At 41.1% G+C, this 14,158-nt stretch overlaps 1 protein-coding gene across 1 annotated transcript in view; it reads left to right on the forward strand.

Moving 5' to 3' along the window:
• LOC126474510 (cholinesterase-like) overlaps positions 1-6,768 on the forward strand; it is a 97,870-nt gene extending 91,102 nt beyond the window's left edge. The window contains exons 9-10 of the mRNA XM_050101981.1: positions 1,468-1,606; positions 6,470-6,768. Of these exons, the coding sequence (XP_049957938.1) occupies positions 1,468-1,606; positions 6,470-6,638 (308 nt within the window). The 3' untranslated portion in view covers positions 6,639-6,768. The remainder of the gene's footprint in view (positions 1-1,467; positions 1,607-6,469) is intronic.
• Positions 6,769-14,158: the final 7,390 nt, after the last annotated feature.

The following is a 14,158-nucleotide window of genomic DNA, read 5'->3' on the forward strand; positions in this document are numbered from 1 at the left end:
GTTTTAACCACAGAATGTAAAAACAAGTTACTACTCAATCAACAAAGTACAAAAGAAGTTAATAACAGTAAAACAGCCAGGCCACTTCTCACAAATCTGTTATACATAAATTAACCTGTGGCAGGTGCTCCTGCCATTACATAGAACAAACAGGACGAAACTCTGAAATTCGATACAAAAAACACACAGATGCACTGTGTTTAAAAAATTAAAGTATATGTAGTTTTGCAGCTCACCTAGCACAAAACAGTCTTTCAATTACAAACATCAATACAATTCTCAATATCCTACACATTATAGAGAAAGTAATGAAAAAGGACCTCCTGATGCAATTAGAGATTTTCATCCAAAAAGAAAATTAGCCCATCTTAAATGAACAAACAGACTTAGCAAATAACCAATTTTTCCAAAATTTCAAAGAATCACTAACTTTAAAAACTAAATAACTAAAAAGATCTCCCTTCGCCCATTCCCTCTCTCTCTTCCAAATTGGCACAACTACTCAACTCTCTCTCTCTCTCTCTCTCTCTCTCTCTCTCTCTCTCTCTCTCTCCTTCTAGTGCGTGTGTGCACGTGTACACACACACAATCTCCTCCTCCCACATACCACGCTGTTTTCATTATTTATAAAAAATAGAAATTCTGAGATGTTTATTATTTATTTCATAAATGTTATCAATCTTCGTAAAATAAAAGAAAAAGAAACGTCGAACGATTTTTTATTGCTAAAATTGTAAATGCATTATCTTTGAAACTTATTGTTTAATGGATTTTATAAATGTCACATGACAACTTTATATAACTGACTATAACTTTTATTTTTGCTACAGAGAAATAGATACATACTTACTGTCGCGACCACACACTCTTTGACATAACTTTAGCTGTACTTCTACTTTTATTTAGGTTTTGTAAAGCATGTGGAGCATTTTACCTGTGGTTAAGTGTGTGATGTGCAATAAAATTAATGTCACTGGATAACATTCATTATGTTTTCGACAATACTGTATGCACCAACAACCAACCAACGGACACTAATAACTGTAAGTAAAGCAACGAAATTGATCTCATGAAATGCATTCTGGCCGCAAAGTGCTTAAACGTTTCTTTGTACATCTTGCCATAGCTACACGACTCCCACACTGCTGCAGATCTCCCTTCGCCCATTCCCTCTCTCTCTTCCAAATTGGCACAACTACTCAACTCTCTCTCTCTCTCTCTCTCCCTCCTTCTAGTGCGTGTGTGCCATCTGATAATAAATCGTTTAGCGATTGGAAACCGGTCATCGGATAATAAAACTGAAGAACAAAACAAAAGGCGACAGTTTTCATTTTTCTTAAATGAATGAAGGACCTTAGTCTTACGCCATCGGTGTATTCTGTGCAGTTGTTTAATCTACTTGTGCAACCCATCATTCAGTGCTATGAGCAAACATAATATGTTGACCGGAACACATCTCTATTTCAGGTGTTGAACACGAAGGAGAACAAGGATTCCTCTTCCTCCGTTATAATGGTGACACTAATTATAACTTGGACCCACAATCCGAAGAGGATCAAGTACGGAGGAATATGCTGCGCCTGTGGACCAACTTCGTAAAATACGGGTATGAGTCCTTGTAGTTACTAAAACCAAGTAATGCTAACAGAGCAGCTCAGAGGAGAGCTTAGAGAAATCCAAATGTCCATTAGCGTGTGTTCAAGTAATTCTTCAAGAGATTGAAGTTGTTTCAGTGATTAGTAGTATATCACGTTCTATATTCAGTGCATAATATTATATTTATCAAACAAATACCATAATATGTAGAAAATAAATCACCTACTCTGTCTTTCTTACTACTGTGGTGCAGTATGAGACATAAAGACGTTTTACCTCAGCAGACCTTCCCAGTAAGTAACATTATTAACACGTAAAAAATCGTGTTTCCAGCAAAATATTTGTTCCGATTTTGCTGGAAACCGATAGTAAGGACCTGAAACGGATCCCAGTTTTATTAAAATTTTGTAGAACATGATAAGCAATGGTTGTGCTGCAAACTGTATTTTTTTCGCTATGCCTAAATATGTTTTTCTTTTCATATTCCCTGCGGCAGGAAATTCCGTTGTTTAGTATGTAGAGGTCACTTTGTTGTACGTACTGAAATGTTTTAATTATACAGCCAAACAATTGCTCTACAGGTCGTACAGTTCAAAGATCTTTTGAGGGCAACTTATGTGGTAGAAGTAAAAATGGTGAAATAACGTCGTTGACGATGAGCTGTCAACTGTCCACTGTGCCATCCCCTGCAAATGACGTCATTGGCACTGCTGTACGTAAACGTCGGCTTGCTGTAACACTGTAGCTACTTCCATTTGATTTGATTTCATTTTATTTCGTGTTCCATATGTCCAACTGTGTTGGGTTCACAAGGACGTGGAACGAATCAATTTTTTACAAGTACAATATGATAATCTTATAGCATATGCAAACATTTGAGTACATAATTATATAAACATTCATACAGTAATTTCTTTGGGTAGCAATTCAGAAATGAGAAGATACATATTTTCTAAAATCATTAAAGCACTAGCGAAAAACCGATACAGAGCTCAAGCGGATATAGAGCTCAAGTTAAATGACATTCTTAGTAGCATTATGTCATTTTGTATTATATAATACTAAAACTTTATAGTTTATTTATTTAAAAGTTCATCTAGACTGTAAAAAGCTTTTTCTCGCAGAAATATTTTTAACGCTTTCTTAAACTTACTCTTGTTATGAATCTCTATCTTTATTTCAGGAGGAAGAGCACTGAAGAGTTTTGTTCCAGTTCAGCGGACCCCCTTTTGCACCAGTTTCAGATTTCTATTCTTGCTGTGTATGTCATTCTTCCTCCGTGTGTTATGCTCATGATAACTACTGTTTGGTTGAAACATCTCTACATTTTTAATCACAAAACACATGAGAGAAAAAATATATTGGCATGTAGTTGTGTATATTTTAAGTTTTCGAAAGCTATTCATATATGAGTCTCTTGAGCGCAATCCACATATAACTCTCAAGACTCGCTTCTGGGCAATGAACACTTTCCTTGCTAATGGCTTGTTGGCCCAAAAAATAATGCCGTATTCAATGAATGAGTGAAAATAGCCATAGTATGCCACTTTGCAGTTTTACGTTCAACACATGTAGTGACAACCTGTAAAGCATACGTAGCAGACCTAAGCGTCTCACAGAGATCTATTATATGCGAAGACCAGTTCATTTTCTTGTCAAAGTGCACTCCAAGAAATTGTGTTGTTTCGATTCTTTTTATTGGCTGATTACCACATGTCACACTTAAATCTCTCCCTTTTTCTATTTTTGTATAGAACTTAATAAAACTGGCCTTACTACTTGAAATAGCACGTCTGTTGGTCCCATTGCAGTGCTCCTACGAAGTAAAACCTATGGTATCATTAGTATTCGAGTCCATGTACTTCCCATTCAGTGGTCGAGAGGACCTCGTCTCTACCCATACAAGTCTCTACCTACATCTATATCTGCATCTATACCACACAAGCCACCGTGCGATGTGCGGTGGAGGACACTTTGTCCCTCCTTTCCTGGTACAGTTGCGAATAAATGTGGTAAATTTCCAGCAAAAAAATTTGTCCACAAATTTATCCCATTCTAGCTGGAAACCTGTAATAATGAATATCAAATTTCCCTAGTTTTATTAAAATTTCTCAGACAGTCCCTAGTTTTATCTTCCTGGTCTTTTCGCGAGATGTACGTAGGAGAAAGTAATACATTTGTTAACTTTTCGAGGAAAATATACTCTTGGAACTTTAATAATAAACCACACCTCGATTCACAACGCCTCCATTGTAGCGCCTACCACTAGAATTGCTTGATCATCCCTGTGGCGCTTTCGTGTTTACAAAATGAACCTGTAACGACACGTGCTGATCTTCTTACATCTTCTCTGTTTCCTCTGCCAATTCTATCTGATACGGATCCCATACTAATGAGCAATGTTTAATAATTAGTTTTATGTGGCTGTCGTACTTTAAATCGCCCCATACGCATAGCTATAGATAAAAATGGGTCTTTCTGTCGATGTATACACAATACGCTACATTTGTTTATGTTGAGGATCAATTGCCACTCCTCGCAACAAGCGTCAGTCCTCTGGAGCTCTTCCTGTATTTAGCTACTGTTTTCTAGCGTTGCAACGTCTCTATATACGATAGCATCACTAGCTAAAAGCCTCATGGAACTGTCTATGTTCTCTACTATGCCATTTATACATACTATGAAAAGTAATGAATCTATAACTCTCCCTTGGGCTTCGCCCAAAATCACTTTTACGTCTGAAGACTTCTCTCCCTTGAGAACGACGTGCTGCGGTCTGTTTGCTAGAAACGTTTCAGTCCAGTCAGACAGGTGGTCTGGTATTCCGAACACTCGTAGTTTGTTTATTAGGTGGCAGTACGCAAGCATCAAGGAACATGGCAGATATCTGGGAACCGTATCTAAAGCGTTGTGGGTCTCGTGGACGAACATAGCGAGTTTGGTTTCACACGATCGCTCCTTTCGGAGCTAGATGTGATCGACTTCAGAGATAAACGCCTAAAGCTTTTAGCATCTGTTCGACGACCCTTTTTGAAAAGTCCTACGGTACACTGCTGCCAGAAGAGGGGCAAGTTCTACCGCGTACTTTGTGTGAAATCGCATTCGTATTCGTATTCCGTCCGGTCCATTGGTCTTCCCGCTGTCGAGTGATTTCAGTTGGTTTTCTTTACCATGTCATTTATTTCGGTATCAGCCATTTTCTCGTTCGTGCGACGGTTTAAAGTAGGCCCTAGAGCGTGACCTCCCTCTGTGAAACATGTTTGGAAAAAGATGTTTAGTCTTTCGATCTGCTGTCTATTCTGTGATGTCATATGTAAACAACTCAGGGCAGCTCGAGACCTCTGGATATCTGTAACCAGTTCCGGACTGTTGGTGGTGGCACACTGCCCGGATTGCAGATGGTGTCATCCTTTTATTTGCTAGAGCAAGTCGAATAATCCTACGATCTTCTCCTGGTGGCGTCCTTCTGGATAAAGTCATATCTACTGTTCTTGCCACATTGTTGTCGTAAGTCCACATCTAACAAGTCCGTCTGAATACGTTCCACTACAGCCAAGTGTCAGTGCAATCTGTCCGTATGATAATCCAAGTCCCTCATAGCGATGACTCGACCTTTCTCCATATCAGACAGAAGACCATAAACTGTACATACACGTCCTATGGGCATGCTCTGTTACGAACTTCTCCTGAGACAATGTTAGATACACCCAGTGGACATCAAATTCCCACACCATTCTTCATCTGCACTAATGGCTCTTTTCTTTATGGAAAATACTGAAGATAAGCACGCATAACTTTTAATCAACAGTTCCTTCAGGCATGAAAATACTGGATTATCAGTTGCATAACATTCGGACAAGGTTTTCATGACAGAACATTTTCAATATCCGTCATTACGTACAGGGTGGTGTACGATCATAAGTTCCTATTTTTATATTTGGTACTTTAATATGTCGACATATTAGTGTGTGGGTTGTTTGTTCTCTGCGTCGAACATTCTTCCCACAAACACGTCACAATCGCTGTTGTTTCGTTCACGGTCATTACTGTACCACTAGGTAGACTAAGCCTGTCGATATAGACTAACCGTTTTGCATCCACTCGTCCACACGTCAGCACCTGTCTGCTGTCCAGGGAAAAATAAGCACGACTGATTTGCTGTTGCTACGTTGAAGTGGAAGTACTACACAATCTAAAACATATGACTTGTAATGGTTATTTGTTGTTATATTTCCACCACCAGACTTGCCTATTAGTGGCCAATAACTGTTTTACTCTTTGTGAGCTGTTCAAAAAGAAAGATCACTTTTGCATTAATTCCAAAGTTTTGCGTAAAACGTGCTGTACTGTTTCTTCTGATGCCGATATAGTGTTAGATTTTCCATGAAGCTTTAAATGCCCTTTTGTGTAATATCGTAATCCGCAATTTTCAACATTTTTATCTATATATAGCAGTTCTAAAATGATCTTCATGTCGGTTACGAAAAGTGCCGCCATTTGTAAACTGTTGCCCCGTTATAATCTGCCAGATACGAGGGAAGCACAGTGCTGAAGATTATTTATTTGAATGAATGTTACACTGCATAGCTATTTTAAGAAATCGTAGAGACAGAACTATCTGATGATGTCACCCTTGTCTTTCGTTATTACGCAGCAGGTACCAGGAAACGAAACAAAGCATCATTTGCATAATCGCTATTTCAGGTCCAGGCCAAGTCCTTTTTGCTTCCTCTCTTATAGTCTACATGTGATGTGTGATGATACATTAAAAAGAAGTATAGCAAAATCGCTTCAGGCATGTGTCCAGTAAATTGCAGATGATAATACGCCAAAATTACGCGTAATCACAGCTTCACAGGAACGTTTTCCACAGGAACCCCACCCCTGAGGCGGACCCTGTGGTGTGGGAGCCGTACGACCTGAGCAGCCGCAGCTACCTGCTGATGCAGGCCAACTTCTCGCTCGCACACGACAGGCTTAGCGAGCGCATGGACTTCTGGAACGATAACGTACCGCTAGAACCATATCCTGGGACCTACTGATGGAGTCACATTGGATGTCACTTGGAAGTTCTGAAATTGTCGTTCAGTAACTCATGGAAGTAGCATATAATATTTTAAATGTAATTTCTCTAAATAACAGCTGCGAAATAAAATATTACTCTACAAGTTATTCTTATGTCTGTGATTTCTTTCATTTATTTTAACTAAACGTAATTATACTTCACACGATTTGTTCTTGTCTAAATAACAACATATATTTAGCTAAATTTAATAACTTTTGCATTGTAGTTAACTCACTGTTGCAATAACTTTTTTCTGCTGCACTACATTGAGTGGTGGGTGTCCTGTGAATCAGATAAATGTGATTTCCTCTGATACGTATCTCTATTTGTATAGCTGTTTTCATTGATCAACAGAAGGAAATTCTAAGCGATACGCATCGTATTTGAGACAGTATTGAATCCAAAAGTGTATTTTGACGTACATCACTGCTGTTAAAAACGCTCGTTTCGGTTTCAGCTCGAATATTTCCAGCGATCTACGTGAATTAGTCGATAACATTGCTTTTGTAACCATATTCTTATCTGAGCTCAACAAATTACGGTAAAATCCGCCATTCCATTGACGGTCATATTTTGCGAGAGAAATAATTTGGTTCCAGATTTTTTCTCGAGCATGTTCTTTTCGTTTCCAGAATGAGATTTTCACTCTGCAGCGGAGTGTGCGCTGATATGAAACTTCCTGGCAGATTAAAACTGTGTGCCCGACCGAGACTCGAACTCGGGACCTTTGCCTTTCGCGGGCAAGTGCTCTACCATCTGAGCTACCGAAGCACGACTTATGTCCGGTACTCACAGCCTTACTTCTGCCAGTACCGGACGTGAGTCGTGCTTCGGTAGCTCAGATGGTAGAGCACTTGCCCGCGAAAAGCAAAGGTCCGGAGTTCGAGTCTCGGTCTGGCACACAGTTTTAATCTGCCAGGAAGTTTCATATCAGCGCACACTCCGCTGCAGAGTGAAAATCTCATTCTGGAAACAATCCCCAGGCTGTGGCTAAGCCATGTCTCCGCTATATCCTTTCTTTCAGGAGCGCTAGTTCTGCATGGTTCGCAGGAGAGCTTCTGTAAAGTTTGGAAGGTAGGAGACGAGATACTGGCAGAAGTAAGGCTGTGAGTACCGGACGTGAGTCGTGCTTCGGTAGCTCAGATGGTAGAGCACTTGCCCGCGAAAGGCAAAGGTCCCGAGTTCGAGTCTCGGTCGGGCACACAGTTTTAATCTGCCAGGAAGTTTCATGTTCTTTTTGTGGTAGAATCTTTTAAGAACGTGTCTTAATTTTTCTTACATGCTGCTTCCGCTATCAAGCGCAACGTCAGAACCGCTCTTGTGATGCATTCTTATAAGTAATATACATGCCTAAGCTGTTACGTCGATTGTAGGATAGTCGCCGTATTTGTTATCAGTTGAAATCTGGAAACAGAATGGATTAATGTGTTCTGAAAACTCAGTGGTCTCCAATCCCACAAATTCTACACACTAACTTAATAATCATCCAGATGTACTTCGCTAATTAGTTTAGAAATCATAAAAGAATGTTACCCATTAGTTGGCTGTTCTCAAGTTATCCAAAGCTGTGTCAGACTCCAATTCTCATATTTGGTACCCTATGTCCTCAAACTCGTCATTAATATCTTCTTATAACACGTCATAAGACAGTTTCTGCCTGCCATAAAAGCCCTCACTGTGTTTGTAGAAGCTGGCGCTCTGTCCTCGGCGGTTCAGAACGAAATTCCTTTTTTATTCTCAATGTAGAGGCCAATGCTTCTAATTTACTCGAAAGTTATGTTATATTTTTAAATGCGGCACCTGTCCATCCGACGGCTATTTACTTTTGTATTTCAAAAAATGTTCAAATGTGTGTGAAATCTTTGGGACTTAACTGCTAAGGTCATCAGTCCCTAAGCTTACACACTACTTAACCTAAATTATCCTAAGGACAAACACACACACCCATGCCCGAGGGAGGACTCGAACCTCCGCCGGGCTCAGCCGCACAGTCCATGATTGCAGCACCTAAGACCGTTCGGCTAATCCCACGCGGCTACTTTTAGATTTCTTCACATTCTTTTTGCACCCATTTCGCTCAGGCTTCCGTGCTTCTTCTATGAATTCCATTTTTAAATGACTTCTATTGCTATAATACCTTCTACTCCTGTTGTACTTCATTCTTTCGTCAGTAGTCCGCAGCTCGTGGTCGTGCGGTAGCGTTATCGCTTCCCGCGCCCGGGTTCCCGGGTTCGATTCCCGGCGGGGTCAGGGATTTTCTCTGCCTCGTGATGACTGGGTGTTGTGTGATGTCCTTAGGTTAGTTAGGTTTAAGTAGTTCTAAGTTCTAGGGGACCGATGACCATAGATGTTAAGTCCCATAGTGCTCAGAGCCTTTCGTCAGTAAGGAGAGATGTTTGTTATGCTGCCCAAGGTTTTTAACCAATTACCTTCCACGTCACTTGATTTGTCCATCTTCAGCGATTGAAATCCATTCCTCTTCAAAGGAACTGGCTATTGTGGTGTTCCTAGCCGTATTATCCATGTCCTCAGGGATCTTCAAGTGCACATAATCGTTCCTCAATAACTAAGTATCCCACTTTGAGAGACACTGATTGTTCTGTACAATGTTGTTACACGTCAGTGTGTTTTTCATCAGAACTAGTTCTATCAATTTATATCTCCTGCTGGTAAGCTTTAAAATCCAGTTTCGGAATCTCTTTCTCAGTATTATGTAATCAAGCTAGTATCGTCATGTATCTCAAGGTCCTCTGCTAGTATAACTCATTCTGACGTGATCCTTGAACGGCGTGTTTGTATTACCTGCTGAAATTGACTGCAGAACTCACTTAGGCTTTTCATAACTCATTTGTAGTAAAGGGCCCATATTCTCGTGTATCTCTGTTCTGTTTTCCTCCCACTGCTATAGTGATCCAATATCAAATGACTATTAGATTTTCATATCCCTTTATGTACTATGTTACTTGTTCAATCCACTCATTTACTCACTGTCACCTCTTTGTCTGCTCGATAGCGCAGCTTACTTATCTACAGTACTGTAATTGGCGTTGGGTAGGTATCAAGTCTGATAAGAATAATCCTACCACTGGGCTCTTCGAAGTAACTCTTTGTCCTGTCTTCTTATTCATAATTACTACTACTATCGTTCCATCTTATATTGTGTGTAGTAACCTTCAATCTTGTAATTAGAAATACAGAGTGTTTATAAACGAATATCGGGGTTTTAACGCTTTATAATATTTATTATTTTAAAGTTACAGTTATAAATGATATGCAAAATGAAAGAGCAACTCCAACAGTTTTACAAAGAACTTTATAAATGTTCAATGTGAGCACCACTTGTCACTCGGCTCACATCAAGCCTATAGCCGAGTTCTTCCCAAACGTCGATAAGTGTGTTTTCAATGATGTAGCAACAGCTGTTTCAATCCGGTTTCTTAATTCAGGGAGGTCTACTGGTAGCAGAGGCACGTACACGCGATCCTTGATGAAACCCCAAAGGAAAAACTCGCATGGCGTTAGGTCGGGTGAACATGGAGGTCATGCAAAGCAAGCCCTGTCATTGGGCCCCTTGCGGCCTATCCAGCGCTTGGGTACAGTGAAGTTCAACAAACTGCAGCGGAAACATTGCGCGCTGCGTATGCGCACTGGTGCCAAACACAACTGTTTGAGTTGCTCTTTCATTTGACATGTCATTTGTAATTGTAAGTTTAATCTAATAAATATTATAAAGCGTTAAAACCCCGATATTCGTTTATAAACACCCTTTACTTATTTTCTGTTTAACTTTTATGACTCCATATCTACATTGAAAGTAACTGAGACCTGTGATAATTTCACTATCGCAGTGGCAATTCGGGAGTAGAAATTACAGATGTTAGAAGTGTTATACAAGCGAATACAGCAAACTGCTATTGGCTCTAAGTACAAATTTTTTCAGCTCTATATTAAGTCTTAGATCATTTCTTATGCCAGGATGGCCTTCCATATACTACAAACCTTACTACGTCAAATTCATAAATTCGTACCAAAATTGGCACAAATTGCGTAACCACGCAAAATGTTTTGGAAAAAGGAATCAGGTTAGTTCCAGTCAAATTAGTCTTACTTATGAAAGTTGGCCTTCTTTAAATTAAAATGATGCGTTTAGTCTATCTCACGCCTAGTTACTTTCACACCTGACACTAGCAACCAACGTACGTAAGTACGTCATGTGTGCCACACTGTCACACTATCTACCGAACGGGTGAAAAATTATGTACGAGAGAGTGTGTCACAGACGAAAAGAAAGATAACATAAAGATAAAATGGGTTATAACAGAGCGATTGGTAGATGGAATGAGAACAACAACAAAATGGTCGTGACAGAAACCGAAAAGATGGCAACAGAAGGTTAGCAGATCTCAGGTATCAGACAATTGACACAAGTGATCAGGTTGACAGCAATGGTCGTAATAACTGTACAAATGTCAGCGTAAGGGTGGACCTCATAACAATTCCATATATATTAGGACTCTTTACACTGAAGAGCCAAAGAAACTGGTGTGGAGCGCGAAATATTTACAAATGGTGCTCAAAGCACAACCTCCCGACTAACAACAACGAAATCTGTTGAAACACACGGGAACTACTTACGGCGATCGCTAGTGCTCATTCCTTCATGTGACTCTAAAATTAGTCGCTAGACTACTGGACAAAAGCATAATGTGCTCCCATGTACGCTAAACCCTAGGTAGAACACTCCTCCCTACTAAAATCTGAGGGTGTAGTATGGAAAAACATACGGAAAGACAATCTATAGAAAAGAAGGAAGCCTTGGACATGTGTAAACTAGATCAGGTTAAAAAGAGGGCCAGTTAGATCAATATTTTATATGAACTGTAAGGAATGGTTCTGTGATGTTTTCTGTAGACATAATGAGGAAATTTTATAAAGACCTAGGAAATGTTGTTGATTTTCAGTCTCATCGAAGACAGTGTCCCATATCACATTTAAGCCATTTTTAGTTGTGGTAACGCCGGCCGCGGTGGTCATGCGGTTCTAGGCGCTGCAGTCCGGAACCGCGGGACTGCTACGGTCGAAGGTTTGAATCCTGCCCCGGGCATGGATGTGTGTGATGTCCTTAGGTTTTTAGGTTTAAGTAGTTCTAAGTTCTAGGAGACTGATGACCTAAGATGTTAAGTCCCATAGTGCTCAGAGCCATTTGAACCATTTTAATTGTGGTAACAAATAAAAATACTCTCAGAGGCAGTCCAAGGGAAATGATGGCTTGTAAATTTATAAGGATAAGTATAAATATCATTACTATGCGTCTCTTATACTCATATTGTGGTTGATGCTCACTATTGTTCCCATGTTAGCTTACTGAGCCGTGCGTGGCTCGTGTTCCCACCATCATGTATTTTACACTCTGTTTTTAACGTACGTCCACCACTCTACATTAATTTAAAATACTACTGTCACTGAGTTGCTGCTTTGCCTGACCGTGACCGGTGCTAGCAGCGCGTATCGATATACGCCCTCTCGTGGTATCTTTGCTCGACTGCTATTGCTTCCCGGTCGTTGTCGGTCGTAAGGAGTTCGGGTCGCGATTTCGGGCTGCCAGTCAGTTGGAACGCTTCTGGAACGCATTCCAGACCTGCCTGTCGGGGAGTTGCAATGCGGCACTAGTGTAGCTGGGATGGAGCTGTGAGGTCTGCGTTGACATGTCTCGCCTGACCATTGCCGCCACGCATCACGTGAGCCGGGCCACGGTCTTGGTGGATCGTCGGTCGGTCGTCCTACCGGACGACGCGTTTCGGATCGCCAATCGGTCATGAGTCGGCTGTGTGTGTGTGTGTGTGTGTGTGTGTGTGTGCGCGCGCATCGACTCCCGATTTGTATCCGTGCGTGCTTAGTTACTGTTGGGTATCGTTGAGGTCTTCGTGCCAGTGTTTGTCAGGGTGTGTGTAGTTTGTGTGATTTTGATTGACAAGTTATTTTAAATGTCGTCGGTGTATTGGCTCTGAGAGGTCGGTCGTCTCATCGGGCAACGTGTAACTGGTTCTCTGAGCGCTTCTAGGCCCTTTCAGTTACCATCTTGTGGAACTTAGCTCGCTCTCTTCCCGGGGCAGGGATGTCGGGTAGCCAGTGGGCGTGTTTCCTCTGCATGACTGGGTCCGAGCCAGTATTTCCTCCGTCGGGTGTCTGGCAGTGAGTGGGAGACGCACCAGCGGTGCAGTCGCGGACGGACCAGTAGGCAGTCGGTTGCTTGCTGCGGACCGGCTCCGACAGCTCATAGATGATTTTCGTTGAATGGTTCGCACGCTGACCCCTGTTCATGGCCCAGCATGGAAATCTGCAGAAATTTGCACTAGGGTTGCACTACTGTCACGTTGAACTGTTCTCTTTAGCTGTCGTTGGTCCCGTTGTTGCAGGATCTTTTTCCGGTCGGAGTGATCCCGAAGATTGCTAATATCTACGGTAAACTTGTGAAATGGTCGTACGGGAAAATCTCCACTTCATGGCTAGTTCGGTGATACCGTATGAAATCGCTCGTGCGTCGACTGTAACACCACGTTCAAACTCACTTAAATCTTGAAAAATTTCCATTTTAGCAGCAGTAACCGATCTAAAAACTGCGCCAGATACTTGTTGTCTTATGTAGGCTTTGCCGACCGCAGCACCTTATTTTACCTGTTTACGTATCTCTGTACTTGAATACGCATGCCCACACCAGTTTCTCTGGCGCTTCAGTGTCATTATTGGTATCTTATACTGAGTAGTCGAGAGAAACTTTCAAATAAGGATACACGTTAGGAAAAAGTAATTTATTTAAGAAAATGAAAAGAAGCCTTGTAAATAGTTCTAAGAACGCAGTGAGAAAATAAATCTGGCAGTTTTTATTAAGGACCAAATGGATGTCAGAACTGTAAATATCCTGTGTCAAAATTCCATATCATTTAAGTAGGACTACACTGACTTTTTTTGTTGCTGCTACAGTAATTGCTAATCCCAGGTGTAAGTGAATGTATTTCTACCAAGATATACTGTGGGAAACAAAATTAATATAAATTTAAAATACTGCAGTTCCCCCTGGGCAGCCATAGCGTACGGATCTCCGTGCCGGCACGTTCACAGGAGCTCAGTCCGTCAGTTTACCTGATGATGGCGACATGCTTGATCGCCGAAATATTGTGCCCGTTGGACACTGTAGACCGGCAGTACACCCGTGGATATTTTGACGTGGAGTAGAGATTCGCGTAAGCGATCTCATTCTCAGCGAGAGTAATCTTGCTGACATAAGTAGTATGTCGCTTGGACAGACTGTGGTAAGACAGTAATTTGAGAAGTAAGGTCAGGCGATGACGTGAAATTCACTAGTATCCGAGGCCCTTCAGTGATCACAAAACATATTGCACGGTGTTTACCCAAAAACTACTAGAAAACAATCAGTCCCAAAACACAGGACAACCGTCATTGTACCGTTGAGTGGAAGTTGCGTTAGAGGAAATGCTA

This window comes from Schistocerca serialis, chromosome 4, assembly GCF_023864345.2.
Source record: "Schistocerca serialis cubense isolate TAMUIC-IGC-003099 chromosome 4, iqSchSeri2.2, whole genome shotgun sequence".
NCBI classification, from domain to species: Eukaryota; Metazoa; Arthropoda; class Insecta; order Orthoptera; family Acrididae; genus Schistocerca; species Schistocerca serialis.